At 33.4% G+C, this 26,021-nt stretch overlaps 2 protein-coding genes and 1 long non-coding RNA gene across 5 annotated transcripts; 1 reads left to right on the top strand and 2 right to left on the bottom strand.

The window, feature by feature from the left end:
• Positions 1 to 325: 325 nt before the first annotated feature.
• Positions 326 to 20,290, bottom strand: LOC128207919 (motile sperm domain-containing protein 2-like). 2 transcript variants are annotated; one of them, XM_052911110.1, is made up of 16 exons: positions 20,187 to 20,284; positions 20,039 to 20,093; positions 19,259 to 19,417; positions 18,933 to 19,019; positions 18,190 to 18,344; positions 17,674 to 17,734; positions 15,342 to 15,380; positions 14,986 to 15,110; positions 14,436 to 14,519; positions 12,288 to 12,371; positions 8,056 to 8,168; positions 7,706 to 7,805; positions 7,287 to 7,383; positions 6,938 to 7,061; positions 5,459 to 5,558; positions 326 to 1,512 (listed from the first exon to the last, which is right to left on the bottom strand). In XM_052911110.1, exons 1-16 carry the CDS (start codon positions 20,208 to 20,210, stop codon positions 1,324 to 1,326), a joined length of 1,596 nt encoding a protein of 531 aa, XP_052767070.1. In that variant the 5' UTR covers positions 20,211 to 20,284; the 3' UTR covers positions 326 to 1,323. The 2 variants fall into 2 exon arrangements, with proteins under 2 accessions (XP_052767070.1, XP_052767071.1); XM_052911111.1 differs by lacking the exon at positions 12,288 to 12,371 and having other exon boundaries at positions 20,187 to 20,290.
• LOC128207921 (uncharacterized) lies at positions 8,185 to 12,226 on the bottom strand. Its single transcript, XR_008256777.1, has 4 exons — positions 11,891 to 12,226; positions 11,286 to 11,444; positions 10,955 to 11,043; positions 8,185 to 10,514 (listed from the first exon to the last, which is right to left on the bottom strand). It is a non-coding gene; the product is annotated as an uncharacterized LOC128207921 (long non-coding RNA).
• On the top strand, positions 20,259 to 26,021 carry LOC128207920 (aminoacyl tRNA synthase complex-interacting multifunctional protein 1-like). 2 transcript variants are annotated; one of them, XM_052911113.1, is made up of 7 exons: positions 20,259 to 20,277; positions 22,634 to 22,742; positions 22,989 to 23,102; positions 24,068 to 24,241; positions 24,466 to 24,671; positions 24,867 to 25,035; positions 25,662 to 26,021. In XM_052911113.1, exons 2-7 carry the CDS (start codon positions 22,640 to 22,642, stop codon positions 25,826 to 25,828), a joined length of 933 nt encoding a protein of 310 aa, XP_052767073.1. In that variant the 5' UTR covers positions 20,259 to 20,277; positions 22,634 to 22,639; the 3' UTR covers positions 25,829 to 26,021. The 2 variants fall into 2 exon arrangements, with proteins under 2 accessions (XP_052767073.1, XP_052767072.1); XM_052911112.1 differs by lacking the exon at positions 20,259 to 20,277 and adding an exon at positions 20,695 to 20,765 and having other exon boundaries at positions 22,627 to 22,742.

Below are 26,021 nucleotides of genomic sequence, written 5' to 3'. Positions count from 1 at the left end.
TTCAATCCTGCACAAAACCTTGGCATTGTGGAACCCTCAACACAGGACCTTCAATCCTGCACATAACCTTGGCATTGTGGAACCCTCAACACAGGACCTTCAATCCTGCACATAACCTTTACATTGTGGAATCCTCAACACAGGACCTTCAATCCTGCACATAACCTTGACATTGTGGAACCTTCCAACAAACACGTATGTGACCTTTATAATGGACCAGCATTGAGTCACTGGCAATTTTCCATTCTTACTCTGAACAGTTGTTTTAGACGATCTTATTGACATAATATATCACATATTCTGCTGCTACAAAATATGCAAGACGAACTTTTTGAAATTTTATTGTTCTTCATTTTAACAAAATTGAATAAACATTAATCAAGTCAATACAACCATATTATTACAGTATTTGAGCATTGCTCAAGCATTTAGCTTAACCCAGAATTAGTACATAGACTAGTCCACATGTATTTATCTTATCAAATGGTTTGACCAGACACAAGAAACCTGCATTTCCCTCAAAACATAAAGTGTGTCTTGTCAAATAAGTATACAGATACATATACAACAATTTCACAGAGCAAACACAACAGTCATGATTATAGTAATATTGACAAGCCCTAGACTAAAAAAGAACACTAATTAAATCATCCCCCTTTGAAAATAACATTTTCAAAATTATGTCAAAATAAACTGACTGACAACCTAATAAACAACAATACTAACTATGAAGTGTATCTCATATAATTCCATGCTTAAAGAAATTACATGTTTTGATTGTGTTTCACCTATGGTAGAATCAAGCTTTCTCCGATTTGTCATCATCATTCGAATTTTTTATCGCAATTTGGAGAAAATATCTATTTTAAGATCTCGCAACAGAGCAAGAAAATTTGAAAAACTATTAATTTTCAATAAGAATGCAACAGGTTAATGTCAAATGTCCCAACTCAGATATCCTGAACTTTTCGAGGCATTTTATCAACCTATTTTAAAGAAAGTTAAATTGTTCTAATTTCCCTATCAACTTTAAAGCAAAATGTTTAAAAAATTTGCATTTTACAAAAAAACGTTGCTGTTAAATAAAGGAGACCAGGTTTGACACATTTTAGCAAATTTTGAACATTTGAATGGAAAACATTCTTATTACCAAAATCCTTGGTTCTGTGATGATTAAACACACTGTGAATCATATGAAATAGCCTCTAATTTCCATTTTATCTCCAATATAGACATGTATAATCAAATCAAAAGCAATCACGTAATAGCACAGTTTTGGCAACAGCTTTGGCATTTTAAAATAAGATGACTTGTTGAGGCCTTTCACTTCTGATAGTTGTTTACACAATGTTGGCTTTGCGAGTCTGGTGAGCGTGAGCTGGTTGCAGTGTCGGCCCACATCAGCCAATATATGATGATGGCCAGCAGTATCACAGTCATCCCGGCCTGGCTCCAGACCAGGTATTGCACGTTCCGCTCTAATCTCATGGTCTTCTCCAACAACACGTCAACCTGCAACAACATTAACAATGTTCAGAATTACCTCAACATTCATTATAACCAGTACCATCTCTGATATTGTTTGATAAACCCAGCGGTTCACATGATGCTTTATAAAACAGAAATGGATGGGAAATACCAAGGGAATCCCTAACTGAACCACTGACTCACTATATGCTAATGAAGTAAAAAAAAGTGGGCGGAGCATAGCACTTAGCAAACAGTACCTAAGCAGTTTCGGGACTCTAATGGAAGTTTTAAACTGGAGAAATAACTAGAAAAATACTGAAAATTTTCAAATGAAATTTCACATGAAGAAAATATTAAGCTCTTGTTTTTAAAAAACATGTGATGCAAGCATTTTTGAATGAAATTATTATCAAAGTGAAAATCACCGATTAAATGTTTTTAGCATCCTTGGGATGTCAAAAAGCTTAAGAGAAGTCATTTGGATATGCATAAAAAAATATGTTTACATCACTAAAAATACTGGTGTTTTAAGTAAGGAAGTAGTAGAATTGTTTCCAGTAAAAAAAGATTTGTTGAACAAATTTGACACACTTTTCACACCACTTATGATAAAAATATGGTTCCTTTATTGAATATGATGTCAGAGTTATTCCTTAGTTCTGTTTTACTTTGAACTTTTATTATGAGTGAATGTGCTTATTTCTGACCAGAACAAAAGTACCACAGTTAGGTGCTTATTTTTATTATATAAATACTGTTAATTCTTGGTTGGTCAAGAATACTTTCGAAATCAAACCTGCCTCCAAATAAACAAGGCCATATAGATATGACGCGAACAAGCACCCATAATTGAAAAATATCAGGCTAAGGGGAGATGACTAAATAAATATGATGGGAATGCTTATTATTCTTGGGTTCTTTAATTCCAATCATTTCCATCTATCTACCTCCCAATTTCTCTTTGAAATCCTTAATTACATTCCAAGATTTGGCCAGGACTAGTGGAAAAATATCAGGTTAGGGGGAGATAACTTAATATGTATGCCAGATAGGATTATGATACTAGAGTACTGCAGTTTCTTTTATTGCCATCTACCTACATTTCGTTTCAATTTCATAGTACTTTCAGACCAACTCCCATTTTCAAAAAACTATCAGGTTAAGGAGAGGTAAAAAATGCTATGTAGGATTATTTTGGGTACTGCACTTCCTCTTAAACTATCAGGTTAAGGAGAGGTAAAAAATGCTATGTAGGATTATTTTGGGTACTGCACTTCCTCTTATTGCCATCTATCTACTTTTCAAGTTTTATTTCAGTCCTATTAGTATTTTCCAAGATATGGCCAGGACAAGCACTCATTTTTGAAAATATCAGGTAGAAGGGAGATAACTTAAATAAATATTGCCATTTATCTATATTTTAAGTTACATTTCAATCCCTTAACTATTTTCCAGATATGGCCAAAACAAGAACTGTTTCAGAAAAATATCAGGTTTAGAGGAGATACAGGTAACTATAGAAATATGTTGGACAGGATAATGGTTTTTGTGCACTGCACTTCCTCTCATTGCCATCTATCTATATATATTTCAAGTTTCATATAAATCCCTTTTATAAGTACTATGGTTTTAGTTTAAGAGTTATGGACGGGTGTTGCACTCTGCCCTTCTTTGGTAGCACCCTTCTGCCCTCATGGAGACCAGCATGTGCACCCTTCTGCCGTCAAAGCATTGAATGCTTAAAACTGTTAAATATTCCTTTTGCTTTGTTTGAACTTACAGTATGATCATGAATACATACAAACTGAACATAATTGGAAGTTGAAACCTAATATCACTTCAATTAAACTGAGTTCCTATTATTTTCTCTAAAATACGTAACGTTTAAACAAAACCTTCAAAGCGAAATACAATGTGCCCCTTTCTCCCTTAGTACCTCTTTGGCAGCACCTTGCCCTCTTAAAAGCCTGACTAAAACCCTAAACAAGATATGGCCTGGCCAAGCATTGATTATGAAAAATGGTTAAGAGAATATCACTTAATAAATATGCATGATAGGAATGTGGTTCTTGTGCACAGCACGTCCTTTCATTGCCAACTATCTATATGCCATGTTTCATTTCAATCCTAACAGTTGTTCTTCTCCTGACAACGGTGTGACGGACGGATAAAAGGACGGTTGGGCAAAGCGGCACATATATCCTCCACCATTTAGGGAGCATAAAGATGGAATGGTTTATGTGATTAACATGGTGAAAATAGAACTACCATCAGAAAAATAAGTTTTGGAAGACCACAGGTATGAATCACTGTAATCTTTTCTAGAGGAGTCAGTTCTCCCTGTTGCCAACTAACTTTAAAGACAATTCTTGAAAATTGTTTTTAATTTTCAAATCTTCTGAGAGAGCCATAATTTATATCAACATATCCTTAGTACGAAGAATGAAGGAATGGTTGGAGGTGTCAAAAGCCTTATCAATAATGTCTACTTATATTTACACCTCAACTTCCATTCCATAAATGAACTGCCTTCCGGCAATTGCGTTTATCAATCGATGAACGCAACATCTTCAGATATGTTCAGATCGTAATTCTTTGCATAACAATATACATGAAAACTATTGATCTTGTTATTGTTTGCATTGTGTCAGCAGGTCCTGTGAAATATAAATCAACATTTTTAAAAGTGTTAATTTATTATATTTTAAATGTATTGTTGCCATAAGTGTTTCAATTTCACGAATTAAAATGATTTCAAGTGGTTGATCTTTTCCTGCGTTATTGTGACGTCATTTGAAAAAATGTTTCCGTTTACAGTGAGGTCGTTCTATTTACAGAATGGGTTAATGGGGAAATTAAAGAAATTAGGCCTTGTTTCATTAGAGAAGATAGATTATCTTCCATGAAACATTGATTCATTGCATTGACAAAGAATAACTTAATATCATTACAATATATGTTGTAAAACTTGATGTGGAGCCATCAGAACCCAGACTTTTTTGGTGGTTTTCATGACTTCTAATGCTGCTTGACATTCATATTCTGTTAATCACCCTTCATAACCTACTTTATCTCCATCGTTTAATTTGACTAATGGTGTTGAAATAATTCATTGTTATTATCTATATCAATTCCATCTTTAGTATAAAGTGTTTGTAGAATGAACATTTAATATTTCTGAAGGTTAAGTTATTACACTGTTAACAACTTTTAATGTGTCTATTGTTCTCATTTGGCTGTGTTTCAAGGTTTGCAAAGATTTTAGATTGTTCAATATTTCCTACATGCAAGGAATTTGCTCTCAATATCATCCTATTTATTATTTTAGTTACTATTTTGTCAAATTCTCCCTACAATCTTGGAACGTTTACTATTATTTTGAAAGGTTTTCTATAATTTCATAGTTTTCATCAGCTATGCTGTTCTGGACAGCATATGTTTCAAAGTACTGTATACTATCATTTAGTTTATCCTGGGCCCATTTTGCTTTCTACATTATTTATATTTACATAGACTAAACAGTGGGCAGTTTTAAAAACAGGAATAGTGTTGCTGCTTTTACAAATGTGTTGCATATAATAAGAACTTGAAACGTAATCATAGTTATGGTTCTTGTATAACACACGTGTTTGCAATATAATATATTAATGCTTAAAGTCTCATTTGATTCTTTCCAAAGTTCGCTGATGTGATAATAAGAAAAATCTTTTTAAAAATTTGAATATTGAAGAGCCATAAATCTGATAAAATATTTATGTTTTAGTCATGTAGTTTTCATGAAAGATGGCACTGTTGTTGTAATTAATTTTATTAAGTTTGAAGTTTTATTCTTTTCTTTTTTAGTCTTTTGCAATACATTTACATCAGAAATGTTAGATCATTGAAAATGCTTTCATAAGAGGCTACCACAAGCCTGACACTAAATCAGCCATAATGATATTATATTACTATAATCAAATGCCTGTTCTCGCATGTGTACTACAAATACCTTCTTGTCGACCTGAGAGACAGGGGACCCCTTGTGTCCAGCACCAGCCCCCAATTCTGTCCCGCCCTCATCCCCGCCACTGCTCACAACACAACGTAACCTAACAAACACAAACATAATCATAGAATGTATTGCTGCTGAAACTTCAAAAACATACACTCCCGCAATACTAGTAGTTTATATTTATCATTTGCCATTAAAAAAATGTGGGCTACACAGAAAAAGCTTGCATGCATCTCTGTTTTGGTGAGCTTATTTGTTTGTTTTCAGAATTGAACAGGTTGGATTAGGCCCCTTGAACAAAAAAACTGTCTACAAAAATGACAGTATTGATCTAAAGAATGTTGATTCAACAAAAACAACCCTAACAAACATTGCCAACTTAAGTTTAAATGTTAACAAATGACTACCACAGTGTAATGGTTATTGTGCTCAAATGCTGTCGGCAAAATATATATATATACAGTCGAAACTCGTTGGCTCGATATCTCATGGCTCGATATCCTCGTTGGCTTGAACCAAATTAAAAGGACCGATTTTTATTTACTCTTTGTTCATATAAATTTCGATCGGATGGCTCGATATCTTGAGGGTCGATATTTCTCCACGCTCGAAGTGGTTTTCGCGGTCCCAAACAAGAATTTCACACTTTGATTTGGTTGCTTGGGTCGATGTCATTTTCGCGGGTTCAGTTAAGAATCTCACGCCTTGATTTGTTTGATTGGCTTCATTTAGCACAAGGCGCTAATCGATTAAAATTGCTTGACTAATATTATAATCATTGTCGAATTTAAATGGTTTAACAGTTTGAATAAACATGCCATCACTTTAAGTTATGTCTCTAATTGTTATCCATCCCTAAATTACTATGCATTTTGATATACCTTTTTAGCTATGTTTGTGTTACCCACTGTTTACAATTGCTTGTTTTCGCATAAAAGTATTTTTATTATAAATAAAAAATAAAATGATATTTTCTAATAATCGAATAAGTCATATTACGAAATTTAGGGTGCGTAACTATGCCCAATAAATTCTCTTGCGGAGATAGCGTAGCCAATAACAAATGAGGTAAATATGACTTTATGTAACAAATGAAAAAATAACATTCTGTAAGCAATCCCGCTTGGCTCGATATTCTCGAGGCTCGAAGTACTTTGGCCGGTCCTTAGAATATTGAGCCATCGAGTTTCGACTGTATACATGTATATATTTATTTTATTTATTTTTTATTATTATTAGATTTGTAAAATATCATGTTAAAAGGTTTTACAAACATTTCAGAAGTTTTGTATTTGATTCCATCAAAAGAGCACATAATTGACCTTTAACAAAGATTATCTTAACGGGATTATGTCCATAGGCGTAAAATCTCGTTGCCACTCATAGAGCAAGTATAAAAGTCCTACGAAGGTCAAATTGACAAAAACCCTCATAACTTTTGTTTTTCAAATTTTAAGAAACTTGTGTCTGTCGTACTTGTGTTCCATGATGTTGTCTTTCTGTGCAGACTTCCAGAGTTGAGAGAATGTCATGGTGGATTCGTGAGCCACCTCCATTGCCATCACCAGAAACTTGTCCTTGTGAACGGTGTTCTGGTAGCCTGTCGCAATGCACAATGTCCATGAATCATTTACATAGTTAACTACACAAAGTCTTCAACACAACAATCAGTGTAGAGAGAAATACACTCATTTTTCTAGCAATACCTACATAGTGCAATAAAACTATACTATTTTCCATCCAAAAGTCAGAACATGTTTTTAGAAGAACAATCTATACTATTCTTAATAAAGTCTGAGTTTCCTTTTTTTAAGACTTTGAATACCTTGCTGTAGATGTATGACAACTTCAGTCTCTGAGCCGGGCTTAACATAGCCAGAGCTGGGGCGTACTCTGTACTTTTCTGGTGATGTTGTCTTCACCTTAGAAATAAAAGATATGATGTAAACTCAATTTAGAGATTTGGCAACCATTTTACAAAGTTTCAGGGAATTATAAAAAAAAATTTTTTTAATAAATCCATAAACATATTTGTATGAAATAATGATTGAATGAGAAAATTCTAACAGAGGTCAAATTTCATGTCCCTTGACAATGTGCATTTATACTTATAATCATGACATGTTGTTAGACAGTTAATTTACATAAACATTGATTTATTCAAGTTTACACCATTATTGTTTCCATCAATGATACAAGATGCATCCAAGCAAACTTTAAATATTTTTAATGCTGAAATTATACCTTAAAAGCAATGTTGTATGGCAGGCTGTTTTTCAGTGTAATGGTGTCACTGGCTTCCTGGCTATCTTCCTGTATCACAAACTCTAGCTCTTCTGCTGGACTGAAAAAGGAGATAAACAGAAATAAACAATGTACTAGTGATAACAAAGAGTTTTGCACATTCAATCCAACCTTCCCATGGCGAAAATGACTTGAATTGTATAACTTTTCAATTAAAACAAAGAGACAGATAGGAAGTCTGATGGTAAGTATACAAGATCTTCCTATGAATTTCAAATAGGTAATATCAAAAGAGCCAAAGTTAATTTTTAATTTATGTTATTTGTTACATCTTATATGTCAAATCTGACCATATAGTGAGGAGTCTGCCCCTGAATGAGTTGTCTCCCTTGCCTCTCCGTTGGGACAGCCCAGCTCCCCGGCCAGCCTTCATGATCCCAGCACCACTGCTATTGTTTAGGTTCTGAAGTGGTAACTACAATAGATGTTGTTGTATACACATTGCAAAAAAAATTGTAGTTGTCTTTTTCAAAATATTTAATACTAATAATATTAATACAGTGGAAAATGGACATTTTGTAATCATCTTGTAAGGCCTAGCAAAAACAATTGTTTGTTTATAGAAATATCCCTTAAATACCTAGGTTGGGTAGGTACGTCAAATATATAGTTTATTTGGTGTTTTTAATGTTTAAATCACATAATGTCGAACATCATGGTATGGTGTTCTATTCTAAAAGCACGTTTTTGATTTGACAGAGGTATTTCAACAGCCAATCAAATAAGGCCTTAAAGAAGATCATCTTGATCCGTCAATACTGGCTGGGCACTTTCGTGTTTAGGCAGAAAGCATTGATTTGGGTTTTACTCTCTATTCACAAATGAATAATATAACTACGTCAGTAATGGAAAAAACACTGGGGTCGGTGTTTTTAAGTAGGTATGGTTGGGTTACCTGAACCAAACAATTTCTTTTGCTACACCTTATCAACAAGTGTATGATCAATGTTTACCTCCTTATTTGCAATAATTAATCTATTTCAAATTCATTCTAAATATGTGTCAATGCCTGTAAAAAGGGGTACAAAGGTGCAAAAATGACATTTGCTCTTTTTGGTAGTTATTAATAGAGTACATCATTAGAAACAATTTGGCGAAAATTTGAGGTCAAAATCTTAAGTACTTTTGTTGTTATGACGATTTAAAGAAGCACAGAAGTCGATCAATTTATGGATGAAAGTGTCAAAAAGTGGCATATTTTTTAGATAAAGAAATGAAACAACACATGTTTTTTTAATGTCTTTATATAATTTGTAGTCATATATCTTACACAAAATAACATATTATTGAACTAGTGACAAAATTCTTGTAAAATTATGATTGAAGTTTTAAATGGCAATCAAAATGTTACCATGACAACCACAATACGATGCAATTGAATATTAAAGGTAAAAGGGATCACACACGCCGCTCTTAAAAAGTAATCAAATAACCTAAGCATTGGCAAACACTTTACAAATATATTTAAAAAAAAAATATTCAAAATGTTTAAGACTTTGTTGCTATGGTGATTTAAGTCCAAGGGGGGTCAGTGTACAAAACATATTCTATCATCGAAATATGAAGAAAATGTACATCCATAAATAGGTATTTTCATGTATCTATGCATTTTGTAGCTATGCTTATTATACACATTATAATTTCACTAATGGACAATCCTGTAATTAAAAACAATAAATGTAACAAATATACACAGAAACATTGCCATGGCAACAAAAATACAAAGTAGTGTATTTATTGTCTCTGTACATGTGTTTGAATCATTATTTCTTAAAGTATTATAAGTTTACATAATGCAATATTGTATTTATATGTATAAAACATATTACTACACTAAGAAACAAGTTGTAACCATGGCAACCACAAGTATCAATTTTCAATACATTACATGTACAAATCAATTCTAGAAGAAAACTTAATGACAATAAAAATTGATGATATTAGCATAAAAAAATATCACTGCATCATTTGTTAATTGTCAATGTTACTGTAATTTGATGAAAAAGAATATTAGGGTTCTAGCAAGAGTTATGGAAGGTTTCTGCCCCCTGTTCTTTTTTGGAAGCACCCGTCATGAAGAGTAAGATTGGCAACCTCCTGCCTTCATAGAATTAAAAGCTTAAGACAGTCAAATATTGATTTTGTTTTGATAACAACTTTATATTCATAAGATTATAAATACACACAGGCTTTAAATATTTGGCACTTGAAACCTAATAGTACTTCAATTAAGCATTATACAATATTCCTAACATTTTCTGTAACATTCAAAATGTTAAAATTCTTCACAGCTAAATGAAGGGTGTCCTATTGACACATGGAAACCTGTAGCTTTTCTGTGGCTCCCTGTCTTTCTTTAACCTGGCTAAACCTCTAAGAGGTTTGTTTATATAGTAACAGTAAATGTCAGCTTCTAATTCATACAGATTTCTTGTACTGAGAAATAATGTTATTACTTATTTCTGAATGTCAAACACTAGTCCAAACAAACAACTCTAAAAAGTTAATTAACAGGTTGTACAGTTCAATGCTTTGGTTGAGACTGTCTAGGGCGCACTGTCTTTATCAATGTCAAATCTGCTGTATTCTCTGATCTTGTCATGTTAATACCACTGCCATTCAAGATCCATCCCCTTGATGCAGATTTTGGAAAGGAGTTCAGGGTACACAACTGCTCTGGTTTTCATCAAGGTAAACTACACCCTCACCGATGCAGCAAACCTGCACTGCACAAAGCCAGGCATGTTTGCTGAAAGTATGGATTGATAGAAACTATGTCTAGTTCAGTCATATTTTGACATCACAAAAAAAACCACACCAAAAAACAAGCTTATATAGAGATCAAGATATCATGCCAGTGTTTTGACAATGGGAGGAGTTACTTGGCTAGTTAAAACAGTGTTTATTTTTGTTTAACATTGTTGAAAATTTAAAATGTAATATAAAGATAACATACTTATGAAATTTCACATATACATTCTTCCTCTGGCAACAGGTATGCAAAGATGTATTTTATCAATTTCAACAGTTATTGAGTTATGGTCAAGGTTAATTTGTAATTGACAACAATTAAAAGGCTAACGCTGAGATGAATACTCTTAAAAATCTAGTGCTCAATTCTGTTAGGTAAGTATTTTCAAAATTAAAGCATTTTACCTTAGGGCTTAATGTGAAAAATTTATTATCTACCTGCTAAGACAAAGTGCCAATTTCGGCTTTTCTTCTCCAAGCCATGGTACTTGAAGTAGTGATCATCATGCTCACAACAGTTTGTTGTCCTGCAACATTTGATACACATCTTTATTTTATACATGCTATTTTTGTTTATCTAAACTATTGCATGATTTCAAAATAAAATACGGAAACCAGTTAATTATTCGGTATTACACAATATGTCTTCTGATTACGTATAACAAGGTTGTCATGTGTGCAACCAAAAATCTTCTCCTTGCTTGGAAAACTGTCAATTAACAACCATTTATTAATTTGTGAACTTAAGTTATAAATAACTAAAATATACCCGAGTGCTCTGCACATACTCCAAACTACGATGACACCGCATTTCCATCAAGTTTTGAACAATATTGGACCAATCGGTTGGGCATGATTGGGGAAGAACACTGGCAGGCAATGTCCCAACTGTAATGGAGGGGGCCGGGCAGGTAACATGGAAACTGTCCTGAAATAAGATAGCAATATGATGTTATGTAGTGCAGTGTGAGCTCTTGTCAATTCATTATTGTTGTTATCAAAACTCATAAACAGATTTCAATTATCTACAATGTTATCGTGGACAGATTGAGTTTTTCTAGTAAATGAAGGTCATTCATAAGTTACACAAATCCTTATTAAAATGTCATCAGTGTCGTTGACATGTACATCGGAAACACTTTACTGCCATGACTACAAAAACATAGGAATCGGTATGATGAGAAATTTATATAAGTATACAAGTTCATTCATTATTATGGACAATGTGGTATGGAAATTAAATAAAACCGCCAGTTCAAGCCATTTGTTTACTTCCGGGTTTATGACAATTGACGAATATTTTCGCATTTTTCTATATCATTTTAACATAATAAAATTAATTAATTAAATTTATACAACTGCAATGATATTTACCTGTCAAAGCTCGACAGAAGCATCCTCGAAAAGCAGCAAATGAAGACAAAAACGTAAATGTTTGAAAATTTCTTGTTTGTCAATTACTAACCGGAAATTACGTATATGCATAAGGGAGATAACCTTGTTGTTATTATACTCGTCGCTATCGGTAACATCGTTGTCGGAGAATATGTATATTTTATGGATGCAATTTTAACAATTGTTGTACGTTAAATTTAGAAATCTAACAAAGAAATGGTGACTTATACCAATTAAAGTCAGTGAAATAAATGAACAAAACTTTAAACACGTTTTTCTCGAAATTGAAATTGCCGACTTTGTACCCCTTTCTACAGGCGTCGTCACATATATTGGTATTCAGTTCTGCTTATCAAACTAGTATTATTATTCATACTGCTTTTGTGTCCCGTATACAGTCAACACTCATGCTCCTCTGCATTGAGCCCTCCAAGTCATTCTTGTGCTCAGCAAATGTAACCTGCACACATACACAAAGGTAACCTGCACACACATACACACATAATATGGACAACATTGGAAGGTCAAGTCTTATGTTGACTGTCTATGAAAATGAAAACAATTAACATCACCATAATTGCTATAAATTCTCCCATACCGTGTAATGGAGAGGATAACAAGAGCTGTCACAGAGACAGCACGCTCGACTTTTCCACCGCTTTTCAGTGTAAGGATTGAAAAGTTTTGGCGAAACATGCATGGATCAGATCAGATCAGATAAGATTTTAATTCAATACATGATGTGCTGAGATATTAACATAAATGTGGTAACATTCAAAATTTTAATCAGAATTTTTAAGTCTTATAATAAAGGGCCATTATTTGCAAAATACAGTTATCTAACTTGGTTATTCAATAAGGTTGGGTGGTTGAATACCATTGTATAAAGTCTCAATGCAATACATCAAGTAGTTGCTGAGATATTATCCTATGTGTGCTAACATGCAAGACTTTAACCAGAATTTCTAAGTCGAATAATAAAGGGCAATTATTTTGCATTAAATGCAAAAAAGAGTTATCTTACTTGGTTAATTAAGAAGGTTGGATGGTTAAGTACCATTCTATAAAGTCTCAATGCAATACATCAAGTAGTTGCAGAGATATTATCCTATGTGTGCTTACATGCAAAACCTTAACCAGAATTTCTAAGTCAAATAATAAAGGCCCATAATTTGCATTTTATTCAAAAAGTGTTATCTTACTTCATTAATTTAGTAGGTTAGATAGTTGGAAATACATACCTTAAGTTTTATCGCAATACATGATATATTTGCTGAGATATTGACTTGAATGTGGTTACATGCAAAACCTTAACCAGAATTTCTAAGTCCAATAATAAAGGGCAATTATTTTGCATTAAATGCAAAAAAGAGTTATCTTACTTGGTTAATTAAGAAGGTTGGATGGATAAGTACCATTGTATAAAGTCTCAATGCAATACATCAAGTAGTTGCTGAGATATTATCCTATGTGTGCTTACATGCAAAACCTTAACCAGAATTTCTAAGTCAAATAATAAAGGCCCATAATTTGCATTTTATTCAAAAAGTGTTATCTTACTTCATTAATTTAGTAGGTTAGATAGTTGGAAATACATACCTTAAGTTTTATCGCAATACATGATATATTTGCTGAGATATTGACTTGAATGTGGTTACATGCAAAACTTTAACCAGAATTTCTAAGTCAAATAATAATGGGCAATTATTTTGCATTAAATGCAAACTAGAGTTATCTAACTTGGTTAATTAAGTAGGTTGGATGGTTAAGTACCATTGTATAAAGTCTCAATGCAATACCTCAAGTAGTAGCTGAGATATTAACCTATGTGTGCTTACACGCAAAACCTTAACCAGAATTTCTAAGTCAAATAATAAAGGGCAATTATTTGCATTAAATGCAAACTAGAGTTATCTAACTTGATTAATTATGTAGGTTGGATGGTTGAGTACCATTGTATAAGTCTCAATGCAATACCTCAAGTAGTTGCTGTGATATTAACCTATGTGTGCTTGCACGCAAAACCTAAACCAAGGTGTAACGCCAAAGCCAACGCTTGGGTGAGTAGTATAGCTTTCCTTATTCTTCGAAAAGTCGAACTAAAAATCTGTTGTTAAGACAGTTGAAAACAGGGGCATAACTCAACAATTAAGAAAGTCAGAATTATCGGCCATGCTTTTCATGGGCATATTCTCTCTTGAAAACCTTTGCTTTTTTGTCGAGCTAAAACAAAAGAAATTTGACTTTAGAGTTTTGTATATATTCATGTTTATTATTCTGCTGTTTGAAAAGGCACAAGTGTACAATGATGTTTAATTTACATTATTTAATATCGCACCAATATTTCTACAATGTTTAAAAGCATGGTGACTCACACACCCATAGGGCCAGGTGCATTTGCTAATATGTTATGATTATCTTATAAGCAGAATATTTTCTTTGTTTTATGCACATTTGACTTACTTACTGGGGGCACATTTTAAACGTGATGATTGGATATCTAAGAGTTTTACACGTTCTGTACCTTTTTCTTGGCAGAGTCCGGGAAGTCTGGCTCCCCTCCACCTGTGTCAAACATCTCTGGCTCATACTTGTATTCATATTTGTCCTGCAGATACAGACATTACTAGAAATCACTCAGGAAGGCAGGAAAACAATGTACACAGTTTTTTTAAAATCATTTCAATGCAGGATTGAGGTGAACTTTACATTTTGCATTTAACGAGATGGCATATAAGTTAATTCTTTCTCTATTTTCACTTCACTAATCTATTTCACCTTTCACCTTTTCACAAGGAATCCTGTCACTTTATTTTTGACTTTAGAGACACATACGTTTGTTTTGCTGTCTTCAACTTGTATTTCTTGTAGCTATTTCTCTCAGAGTCATGAGCGGTTGGAACCCTTGTACCCATAGTACTGCGACATTAGAAAAAACAATATGATGCATGCTTGCAAAACTAGACTACTTTCTGACATCATAGCCTAGGATGAATCCGATTGGAAGGAACATCCTAATTGGTACAGTACCATACATCTACATTGGAAACATAAGGTGATGGAAGCCACTTTACCGTTCCTCCCATGTGTTCAAAGAGCTCATCCTTGTCAATGTACTCCAGGACATCCACTTTTGTCACAAACTTGATCCGCTTCACTGCCTCTGCATGCAACATCTGCTTAATCAACTTCCACGCAGCTGTCAGACACAACATACTGATAACTGCTATGTGTAGGTGCATTGTACAGACTATATCGATAACACTGCTTTAAGAAGATACAGTTAACATGCACCTATATTTGGCTTTAAATATTATTATTTCAATAAAATGTGAATAAAAGAATCGGTGCAGGTGTATTACATTCACATTGCAAGTGACTAAATGTAGGATAAAAACATGAGAGCGTAAAAATGTGAAAAAGCACATACCACTGAACAACCATGGCATCTCAAATATCAGCATGTAGGCTGAAATAATTCAAAAGAACATTGAAATTAGTTTGCTTTTTTGTTATTATTTGATTATTTTAGTAAAAACCTACATCAGAAAATCAAAATACTGACAGTACTGCTGGAAGGTGACTTGTATCATGAATTTTACAATTGTGCCAGTATTTTATTCATATCATGGGGCTATTCTCATATTGTTTCGAATGTTCACTTACCCGGTATGCTTCTTAAATAATATCGACTACATTGGTATATGAAGCATTCAAATAATTTATATTCAATAGTTTGTATTTTTCTTAAATCCCATGATACTTATTAATTGTATGTTTATTTTTGTCTTGGCTTTTCCTTTCTTTATAACATATGTTCACTTTGTATTATATCAAATTAAATTTTATATTTTATTGTTTAATAATGAAATATTATTTTCAATATTAAAAATATATTAAAAAACTATCACGTAACTAGAAAAAAAATCATTTGAGTTTCTCATATGGAGGTCTCCCCGTGAACATCACACATTTGCTCTGAATAATGTTCTGCACTTGTCAAATCCTTTTCTAATTTTATTTGTGTAATTTTGTTATGTATGTATATAAGCCTTACTTTGGTAACAGTATCCTTTATATTCATTCCATAATGCACAGTTTGTAACTATTTAGAATGAAATAAAATGTGAAACTTGGACGTTATCTACAATGCAACTTTTATTACCCAGAGATGTTGCGGACATTTTGTATCAATCATAAAAATACATTTTGGACATTTCGTACAAAGATCACATGTTATTAACCTGTATATATAATGGGACATATCATTATCTCTGAAAATATTTTCCTTGCCATATTTCAATCTCCCTCTCCAGGCAACACCACAAAGGACAGTGTCGCCTTGCCACTAGTCCCCTGCAGTACTAACAGTACTTAGTGTTTGCAATAATTATAATTGACAAATGTGAGGTAACAAAGGAAAACCCCTCAAAGCTTAAGTTTCGCTATTGACCTGCCCAAGGTCAGTGGTCCCAACATTTTATTTCCATTTGTGTTCTGTCTGACTTGTCATTAAAAATGGTAAAATGTTGGCTAGTTTACTTGTCAGGTAATTTCTGTAGTATTTAAGCAAAAAAAAGTACTTTATATGGTAGGTATAAAATAAAAAATATATATTAGACGCCACCTGAAGGCCGGGTCTTTAGGTATACATTTTATTGCATTTTTCTATGGTTAAATTTAACTTATATAAGAAAAAATATTTTTAATGATATTAATTGTCATTCAACTCAACTTAAAATGAATGGTCAAGAACTGTGTTTATCTTTATAACCATGTAAAAAATTCCAAAATGGCATATAGCTTTTTCAAAAACAGCCAAATTAATACAAATTGTGATAATTTATCACTATTTGGTCTTCGGGTAAATCTGTCATAGTTCAGATATTCCAGTGTATATGCAGAATGTTTAAAAAATAATGTGAATATATATTAATATTCATTAAAACTCATTCAGCCAGATCTTTGATGCCTTGCATCAACATTCTTCCTGTTAAACTTATTAATGTTAACAACATTTACAAGAGCTGAAACGTGCATTTCAGTAATCTACGGCTTTCTGAAATCCAGGTTATTATGCCAATATTCTTGCATTCATTTATGATTTCAAAGGTCACAACCAGACAGTATGTACTCAGTATTGGATATGTAACCCTGTAGCAGAAAACAGCTATACCAAACTGAAAGATATATACCTAAAGCCACATAATCAACAAAAAATCAATGTCCTCCATGCCGAACTCAAACATTACAATATATTAAGAAAAATATGTTTCTAATGTATTACCGTATTCAAGTACAGAATATCAGACTGGATAACAACCAAACATAATTTTATCTCATTCACCAAACTGTAAAAGGGCCCATTAAAATGTTAAAAAAGTAGTTTTTTCGGTATGCTGATTTTTACAATATGCGATCACTTCATTAATTCAGCTATTTTATTGGATACTAATTTCAGTGACATAAAAATAAAATTTGGCTGACATAAAATGGGATTACTAACAGCATAGCAGAAAATATGCAGTACATGTACATGTATGTGGAACTACTTTAATAGCATAGTGTAGGATTATGTGCAAAACAGCTCCTGCAAATCGGCACTTCAGTGACAACTAAGGTAGGTGATTATACAAAATAATCACCTTCCAAAAATATGATAGTGAAAATCATTTATTAAACCTTTAACGTTAACATTCTGCTTTAAAGGAGAAAAATACAATTTAAACATGTTAGTGGCATAGCTTAGATTATCAACATACCTAGTAAATCTGGGAAGTACATTTTGAAACAGTTAATGATGAACTTGATCAGCTCCATGTCCTACAAATTGAAAACAATCAATATACTCAAACATTGTACTAGTGTTTTAGAATGTTATTGCTTATACAGAATATAGTCAGATCAAATATTTGAAAAATAAAGAACTTAACATAATCAAAGTGAATGAGTAAAAGTACTATTGAGTATCTTGAATCAGCTCCATAGGGTAAGCAGAGTAATCATATAGTAATTATAGAACTGTTACATTTAATAAGGTTTCCCAAAAAATGTGCAATATTTATAAACAAGGTTTTCGCTAAAGTGTTTGTGCATCCAAGCTGTTTATGGCAAGTGCAGGTTGTTGTTGTTTTATTGCTTAAACTTTTTAGGTTTAATGGGCAGGGGCTGAAAACAGTCATGTATTATTTTATATCAAAAACAATTATTTTTGCCATCCCTAAATAATACTGCCCCCAATGATTATGACAATGCCTCCCAGTATAGTGATAAATTACCAGATTTGAGAGGCCAGCCCCAGCCATGTCAAAAAGCAGCACAATCTGTTGGCCAGGGTTTTTTATGCTCTGCTGCTCCATCAAGTAGCCAAAAAACTGCTTGATCATCGGCAACATCTGAGCATCCTTTTTGTACTTCTTTACTTGTACATACACTGCAAGGTATATATGAATATTAAAAGTTATGTATTGAGATTTTTGAAGTACTGTGGTTCATTTGTGTATGAAAACATATGGTCAGTGCGCAGTTAATTAAGTCCACAGGACAACTACTGTATCTATGCACCGAAGCTACAAAGATAATTGAACATACAATAAATTGGGCTGTTTGAACAGCAGCATCATCAATAACGTCATTTGGAGCTCCTCTGCCATTTTATGCAATGCAATGACGGGACTTAATTTATCAATGTTACATAAGTCTTAAAACAATAAAATGTCATCTGAGCAATCACAAACCTCGTTTGTTTAAGATCAGAGGTATTCCAAAGACATTGCATTCATGAATTCAATTGAAAGAATATGCACTCATCTACGAAAGCACAATATAGGTGGTAAAATATATTCTTTAGTGCTAAACATTGAACACTGGAAACAGTAGTGAACACTTGATATATTCAATAAATATTTAAATAAGTATGTTAGAGACTTATGATATCTGGCATTTTGAGCCTTATTGTTGATAAACCATTGTTGTTTCAAACAAACTTTTACCAATACCAAGTCAACCAGTTATAACATACAAATTCTGTTTCCATCTTTGTCATGATTGTGAAAGTAAACAGCTCCAATCTCCCAGAACTCTTGTGGAAAACTGGTTTCTGTAGTATCTGCAATAGAAGTAAACATAGAAACAACAGAATTTATGACAGTCCAAGTAACAAGACATTGTTTCAGATATATACAGTAAATGGGAACTACATTTACATTTATGGATGGGATGTCATCATGTAGGTCTAGGTTTTTTTTGTAAATTTTTTTGACAAAGGATCCCAAGGTAATAAAGAAGAGATATTTGTATTTTGAATCAAATAACAATATAAATAAAATTAAATGATCTTAATCTTACCATTCACTTCAAAGTCATGGCGGAACTTGAGACTCTCATGAAGATGGAGAACAGTTTCTTGAAGAGTCTCAAAAGATCTGATGAATGACACTACATATTTGTCATTTGTCCTGAACTTTTCCACATCACATTCATCATAGCTTCCAGCATCTATATCAGCTAAAATTTGAACCAGGCATTGAAGTGAAGTGCAAAGACAGATGGAATAAAGTTTAGTTTAAACCATTTCATTTTCAAAGGATTGTAAGACAAGTAACATATTACAACAGTATATTGATAATTTTTGTCCTTGTTCACAAGATGTTATGAGAGAGTAAAGTGTTGATTAAAGGGGAAAGGAGTTCCCAGGGACAACCCTCTTCTATGGCTTGGAGACCCTTTACAACTCCATATGCACCCAGGCTGGGAATCAAACCAAGGATGCCTGATAACAACATTTTCAGGCTATAACAACACCACGCTTTACAGAGAATCTAAAAAAGACTTACATTATCAGATTCCCAGCACAAAATCTAAACTTATCCTGAATCATCAATAACCATCAGTAGATTCTTGAGAATGTTGCAGACCTGTGCAGTAAAAGTATGTTGCTTATCTGTTTATGAGATTGGCAAATTGAGGAAAAGCTTTAGCTCCTTTTCTTAAAAAAAATGATTGCAAAAAACTATGTAGCAAAAAATGTCATCTTTACCTTCGCTGGCAGATATAATACCTGAAAAAAATAATTTCCTCATCACATGATAATGCATTGATGATTAAAGTTTAAAAAGCTGAACTCACCTTTGTGTTTTGACAGGAATAATTCTCTTACTTTTGAAGCTTTTTCAGATATCACCTGAAATATTTAGAAAATTTATGAGTTTGCGCAAGTCAGTACAAAATCGACAAAAATATGACGAAAGTTAGCCAAAGAAATCTACTAAATTACCTTATTTTGTTCGGACGTCTCCATTCCAAATTTCGTCTGCTTACTTCCGTGTTTACTTTATTTTGTTCTTTCATGAAAATCGCAATCTCAGGTAAAGTCAAGTATTCTCAACAATTTGTGACATATTATAAAGTAATACTCGTAACGAATATACTCTTGTTTATAAATCACAGTATAACTTTTTGTTATTTCTTTATAAATTAACATAGTTAATATGCCCTCGAATTTTACTGAATTATCATTGTCATACAAGTTCGCGATGGCCAGGTTAAAGAACACTAAATAATTTTTCATCTGCCATTAGAGTCATTAATGTCAAATCCGAACAAGAGGACCTAGACATTTGCTCGCCAAGCTGCAAGAATGTTAGTAAAAGTTGTGAATGAAATAGAACTTATAGATGTTAAAAATAGGAGGTACAGATAAGGTTAAAAATGGAAGAAGTCTGATAACTTGCTATGGCGAGACTTGTTCAGTCTGACTGACAGCCTGATTGAACTGCTCCAGGGTAGGCCAAACTGATATGTTGGCTGGGAAGATGTTCCAATGGAAGACAGCTCTTTTGAAGAAGGAGAATTTGTAAAACTCTGTGGCATCAGATACTTATTAGTTAAGAGTTGTGCTATTAAATGTCAAGATGGTATTGTCAGTAGGATAAGGTAGCCAGATATGGGGATGGCTATAAGTTTAGTAGTATAAGGTTATGTGTTATTTTGTACATAAAAAAGAGCATGTTATCTATTCTAAAATTAAGCCTACATAACAGTAGGGACTGCATCATGTCTTCGTTCACCTAAATGGCTGTCAACGAGTCTTTTGACAATTTTTATACTATGCCAGACGCGAAGTTACAGGCATACATAAGAATTGTTAAAATAATAAAAAAAAGTATCCATCATTGCTCATTAATGTAGCTAAATCATTTCTATGACACTTGATGTTTGGCCCATCTGTTCCTATTGTAAATTGACCCGATTTGTACTCAAAATAACACTGATTGTTTTGTGTTAAACGACCTACTACATCAGATATGGGAATATAATAATTCCACTTGGGTGCTTAACACAAAACAACATCAGAAAAAGAATAACGATTTTTAATTGTGCAGCTACCTTTGCACTTCTTGTTATTAGAACACTTGAGCACTTGGTGCTCAAGGTGACCTATTGTGGATCACCCAATGGCCATTGTCATTACTTTAAAACTTGAAACATCTTCTCTAAAAATCCCCAGACCCATGAAATTTGGTATACAGTGGACATTTACAAAGATTGTTCAAATTGTGTCCCTAGGGTCAAATACTTACTGGTATATAGTAAAACTTTTAAGAACGATTATTCACTGATCAGTGCTGTGTCATCTGTCAATACAAAATATTTGTGCTTGTTGTAGGGATAGCATATATTTGCTGCTTTGTCCTTTTGTCCATCCCTAATTTATACCTGGTCAGAAAGGCCAAATACCTAAAAGGTTTGTTCATAAAGGCCAGGACCAGTAAGAAAGTTTATACTTTTATCGAGTAAAGAAAACATATTCTTATGTATATGTAATGATACAGGATTGATATTATTTTTTTACTGCGGTGCAATGAAATTAAATGCCATTTTGTCAATACATAATTATACATAATTATCTTAATTTAAAATGTAAATGTGGTCCTTGCAATGTAAATAAGGTATATGTTTGAACAATCCAAATCCCCTCTCATTTCTATAAATGTCTTAATTAACCTGTATATATAATATACCTGACTTACATATAACTCGATGTTAACTGATATACAAAACAACGCAACGGAAATAAATTGGGCAATTAAAGTTAAAAATTTGTTAAAATCTATGGGATTCGCTGAAGTTTGGCTTAACCAAGGGGTTGTAAATACAAAATATTTTATACACACCTTTAAGATGAGGGCTAGAGATTGTTTCATGCAAAAATGGAATGAAGAATTATAAGAATCATCAAGAGCGTCAACATACATACTATTTGCAAATTTTAATTATCAGTCATATTTAGACACTATAGAAAACAATAAATTCAGAACAGCTTTAACACGACTAAGAGTAGCATCACACAGATTAGAAATAGAAATGGGCAGATGGCACAAGCCAAATATTCCTAAATTCATCAAACTGATTTCGAGCGAAAATGTAACTACTATTAGAAAACTATGCTGTTTTGTCTATAAGGGCTTTGAAATGCGTCAGTATAGACATTAGACACTTCTCCACTAACCATTTTTCAGTATTTTAAGCAAATGTGATATAACTTTACTTTGTTTATACATTATGATTGATTTTGAAAGTTGTTCTATCGGAAATGTTTATATACTGTACATGTTTATATTATATGTAACTCATGGGCTGTAAGCTTATAGTAAATAAAACTTATTCTTCTTTTATAGCATTATTGTTAGTGAACACTAAGTACAAACATTCAGTTTTCAGCAAACAATGTCAGCAGCCATGATACAACGCCTGGTCCAGCGAGCAAGGCAGGCAGATGAAATTATAGCCCAACTGAAAGCACACATTGAGATCGTGAAGAAATCTGCAGGTTTGATATCTCATGTTATGTACTTGACTGGTTTTATAATGTTTGTTTGTAATAAAATAATTTTAACAGCACTGTTTTTTTTACAATGCTCATGGTATAAAAGCAGCAAAAAAGTCAGTTTACTTAAAGATAAAGATCATTCTTGGCTACATAAAAATGAGTATGTTTATTAGTGTCAGTATATTATTAGTAATCTAATGCATTAAAGTTTTTACATACTGTTCATAACAAGACTGACATTTTCAGCTGTAAGTGTGAGTAAGCCGGAGGAGGAGAGAGTTGCTGCTGAGAATGCCTCGCTGCGGGAAAAGATCAAGCAACTGAAGATGACACTGGTTCTTGCTGAAATCAAGAATGGAGGTAGATTGTCAAAGAGATTTTATGTAGTTGGCATTTCATAAGTCTTGTATAATGTTATTGCAGGGAAAATTAACAAAAGTATTTGATATGATGAATAAGGCCTAAAAAAATATATTGTGTAGTTCGGGTCACCCGACCCTACCTGGAAAATACCGCCGACCCTACTGTTTTTTTTTGGTGGGACTTGCGAAAAAACTTTCCTGTCATACAGTTCATCAGGAAATTCTCCGACTGTTCGTCTTTCAGAGTAAGGTATATACAATGGAACAAAATGTCTCTGGATATTAGCATAGGTTTTTCCAAACATAAGATTGAATGCCGTCTAATTTTAATATACTCCACCCACCACTGCAGGACAAGGCATGACCCTTTTCACTTGTCATGTTTTTATCCAATGATGCAATCATAAAATAGCAGCACGGCAAACATTCTACTTGTATAGAAAAGAAATTTAAATTTTGAGAGTTCTGAAACAGGCTAGTGCCTGAAAAAATATGACTGTATTTTAAACTGGGACTGTTGCCATTTGTACAGTTTATAAAATTATTTTACTTCTTGGAGAATGGCAGATAAATATTTTTTGAGATGCTGAAGCAGATCAGTATTGTCACATTTAATTATCAATATGTTTTGCTTTCGGAAGGAATGACAACGAAACTCAGTTGGGAGAGCACCGGTCTATCAATCAAAGGGTTTGTTTATCCAGGAAAATCATAGTCACCGAATGTTGAGCCCCAACAATGTCCTAATATAACTGAAATGCTGTTGTAGAAGGACAAAAGCAAAGCAAACAAACCTGTACCAAACTAAAAACCTTAAAAAAAATCCCTACCAATTCTTGGGGGCCATGTTACCCTAACCACACAATTTATTTTTTTAGGCCTAACCAGGACTTTTAAGTCTCATCATCTACTTTCAATATAATACTGTTCACTGGATTTTTGACAGAAACTTGTATATTACAGTGAAGCAGATTCCCCTGCCCAAAAGGTCTCGGGTGGAAGCTGTTAAGGCCGATTCTCAGGGTGACACACCTTCTGCCCCATCCACCTCACAAGAGGAACCCAAACCAGTCGCACAACAGGCCAAACCAAAGAAAGAGCAACAGGCTAAAGGAGGGGATGCTTCAAAACCAGAGGGTAAATGTCATATTTTCAAGTTCACTTTGTGGTTGACTTAATTAAACTTATGGTAAATAAATTGAAAAAAAAGATTTAAGAAAATATATTATAATTCTGAATAAAAAGAACTAATTCTGTATAAAAAATATGACATTAATAACATTACATTTATGAATATATAAAGTAAATTTCACTTTCCTTGGCATTTTAATGAATGATTCATGTGAAACGCAATCATTCAGTTGCCAAAGCTGAAAAGGGCAAAAAAGGCTTGGCTGAGGTTGACAGACCAATTGATATATCCCGGCTTGACCTGCGGGTTGGGAAGATTGTTGAAGTGAAGAAACACCCAGATGCGGACAGCTTGTACGTGGAGGAGGTTGACCTGGGGGAAGGGCAACCTCGCACCATAGTCTCCGGACTTGTGAAACACATACCCATAGAAGAGGTTGGCACACAATTTAAGATGAGATTTATTGTGTTTGGGGCATAAATACATTACATTTTATTCATTTATTTGTTTATTAATTGAATTATACTTGTTTCGGTTTTCTTTCATCAGAATTGTAATTTAATTTAATTACTGAGTAACTTTAGTTTGACTGATATTAATAGCACTCTTGATAGTATAGTTATGTTACAGATGCGTGGTCGGCTGGCTGTGTTTATGTGCAATCTGAAGGCTGCTAAGATGCGTGGAATCCTGTCTAACGGCATGATCATGTGTGCCAGCTGCCCAGAAAAGGTGGAGATACTTGTACCCCCACCAGGCGCACAAGTTGGTGACCGTGTCAGGGCCAAGGACTTTCCAGGTAGGAGCAGCATGGGTGAAGGTTGATAAGAGGTCAATGGTCTATTTGTTATAAGAAGTCATAGGTATATCTGTTGTTAGAGGTCAAGGGTCCATTTGCTGTAAGAAGTCATAGGTATATCTGTTGTTAGATGTCAAGGGTATATCTGTTGTTAGATGACAATGGTATATCTGTTGTTAGATGACAATGGTATATCTGTTGTCAGATGTCAAGGGTCCATTTGCTGTAAGAAGTCATAGGTATATATGTTGTTAGATGTCAAGGGTATATCTGTTGTTAGATGACAATGGTCTATCTGTTGTTAGATGTCAATGGTTTTGACTACAGTTTAAGAAGGATTTGTTTGTGATTATATTTAAGCAAATGTTGATATATGGCCTTTTACAAAATCATATTTTTAAATGATTTACTTTGGAACAATTGTAGATAATTTGGCAGTCATATATCATAGGTATTGCTTCTCGTGATAGATAGTTTATGGTCTAAGGGAAGCAACTAAAAATTTACAAAGTAAAGGAGAAATATTAAAAATAGCCTTCCTTTATACAGTTTATGGTCTAAGGGAAGCAACTCCAAAATGTGAAACAGGAAGTATATTTGTAACCCACTACATGCTCTGTGTGTAGGTGAGCCGGACGCCCTCCTGAACCCTAAGAAGAAGATCTGGGAGACCTTGAAGCCTGACTTGCGTACAGATGGGGACAGAGTGGCGGCATACAAGGGTTCCCAACTCCACATTGAAGGCAAGGGCCCGCTAGTGGCCCCCACAGCTGCTAACACACAGATTTCATAGTCTGACCCTTTTTCAAGTGCTTATTTATCTGTACAATTGATGCAGTTAATAAAGATACTACTAACGAAATGTGATGCTTAGTTAATATATTAAATATGGGGAGACTTTAAGTTGAATAAATAAGATGCCATACTGCACACATTTTAATTTATTTTTGGAATGCCATAATATTATGAAATAAAAATTAATGTAG

The sequence above is a fragment of the Mya arenaria genome, chromosome 11, assembly GCF_026914265.1.
Source record: "Mya arenaria isolate MELC-2E11 chromosome 11, ASM2691426v1".
NCBI lineage: Eukaryota > Metazoa > Mollusca > Bivalvia > Myida > Myidae > Mya > Mya arenaria.
This window is presented reverse-complemented; position numbering and strand designations above follow the sequence as displayed.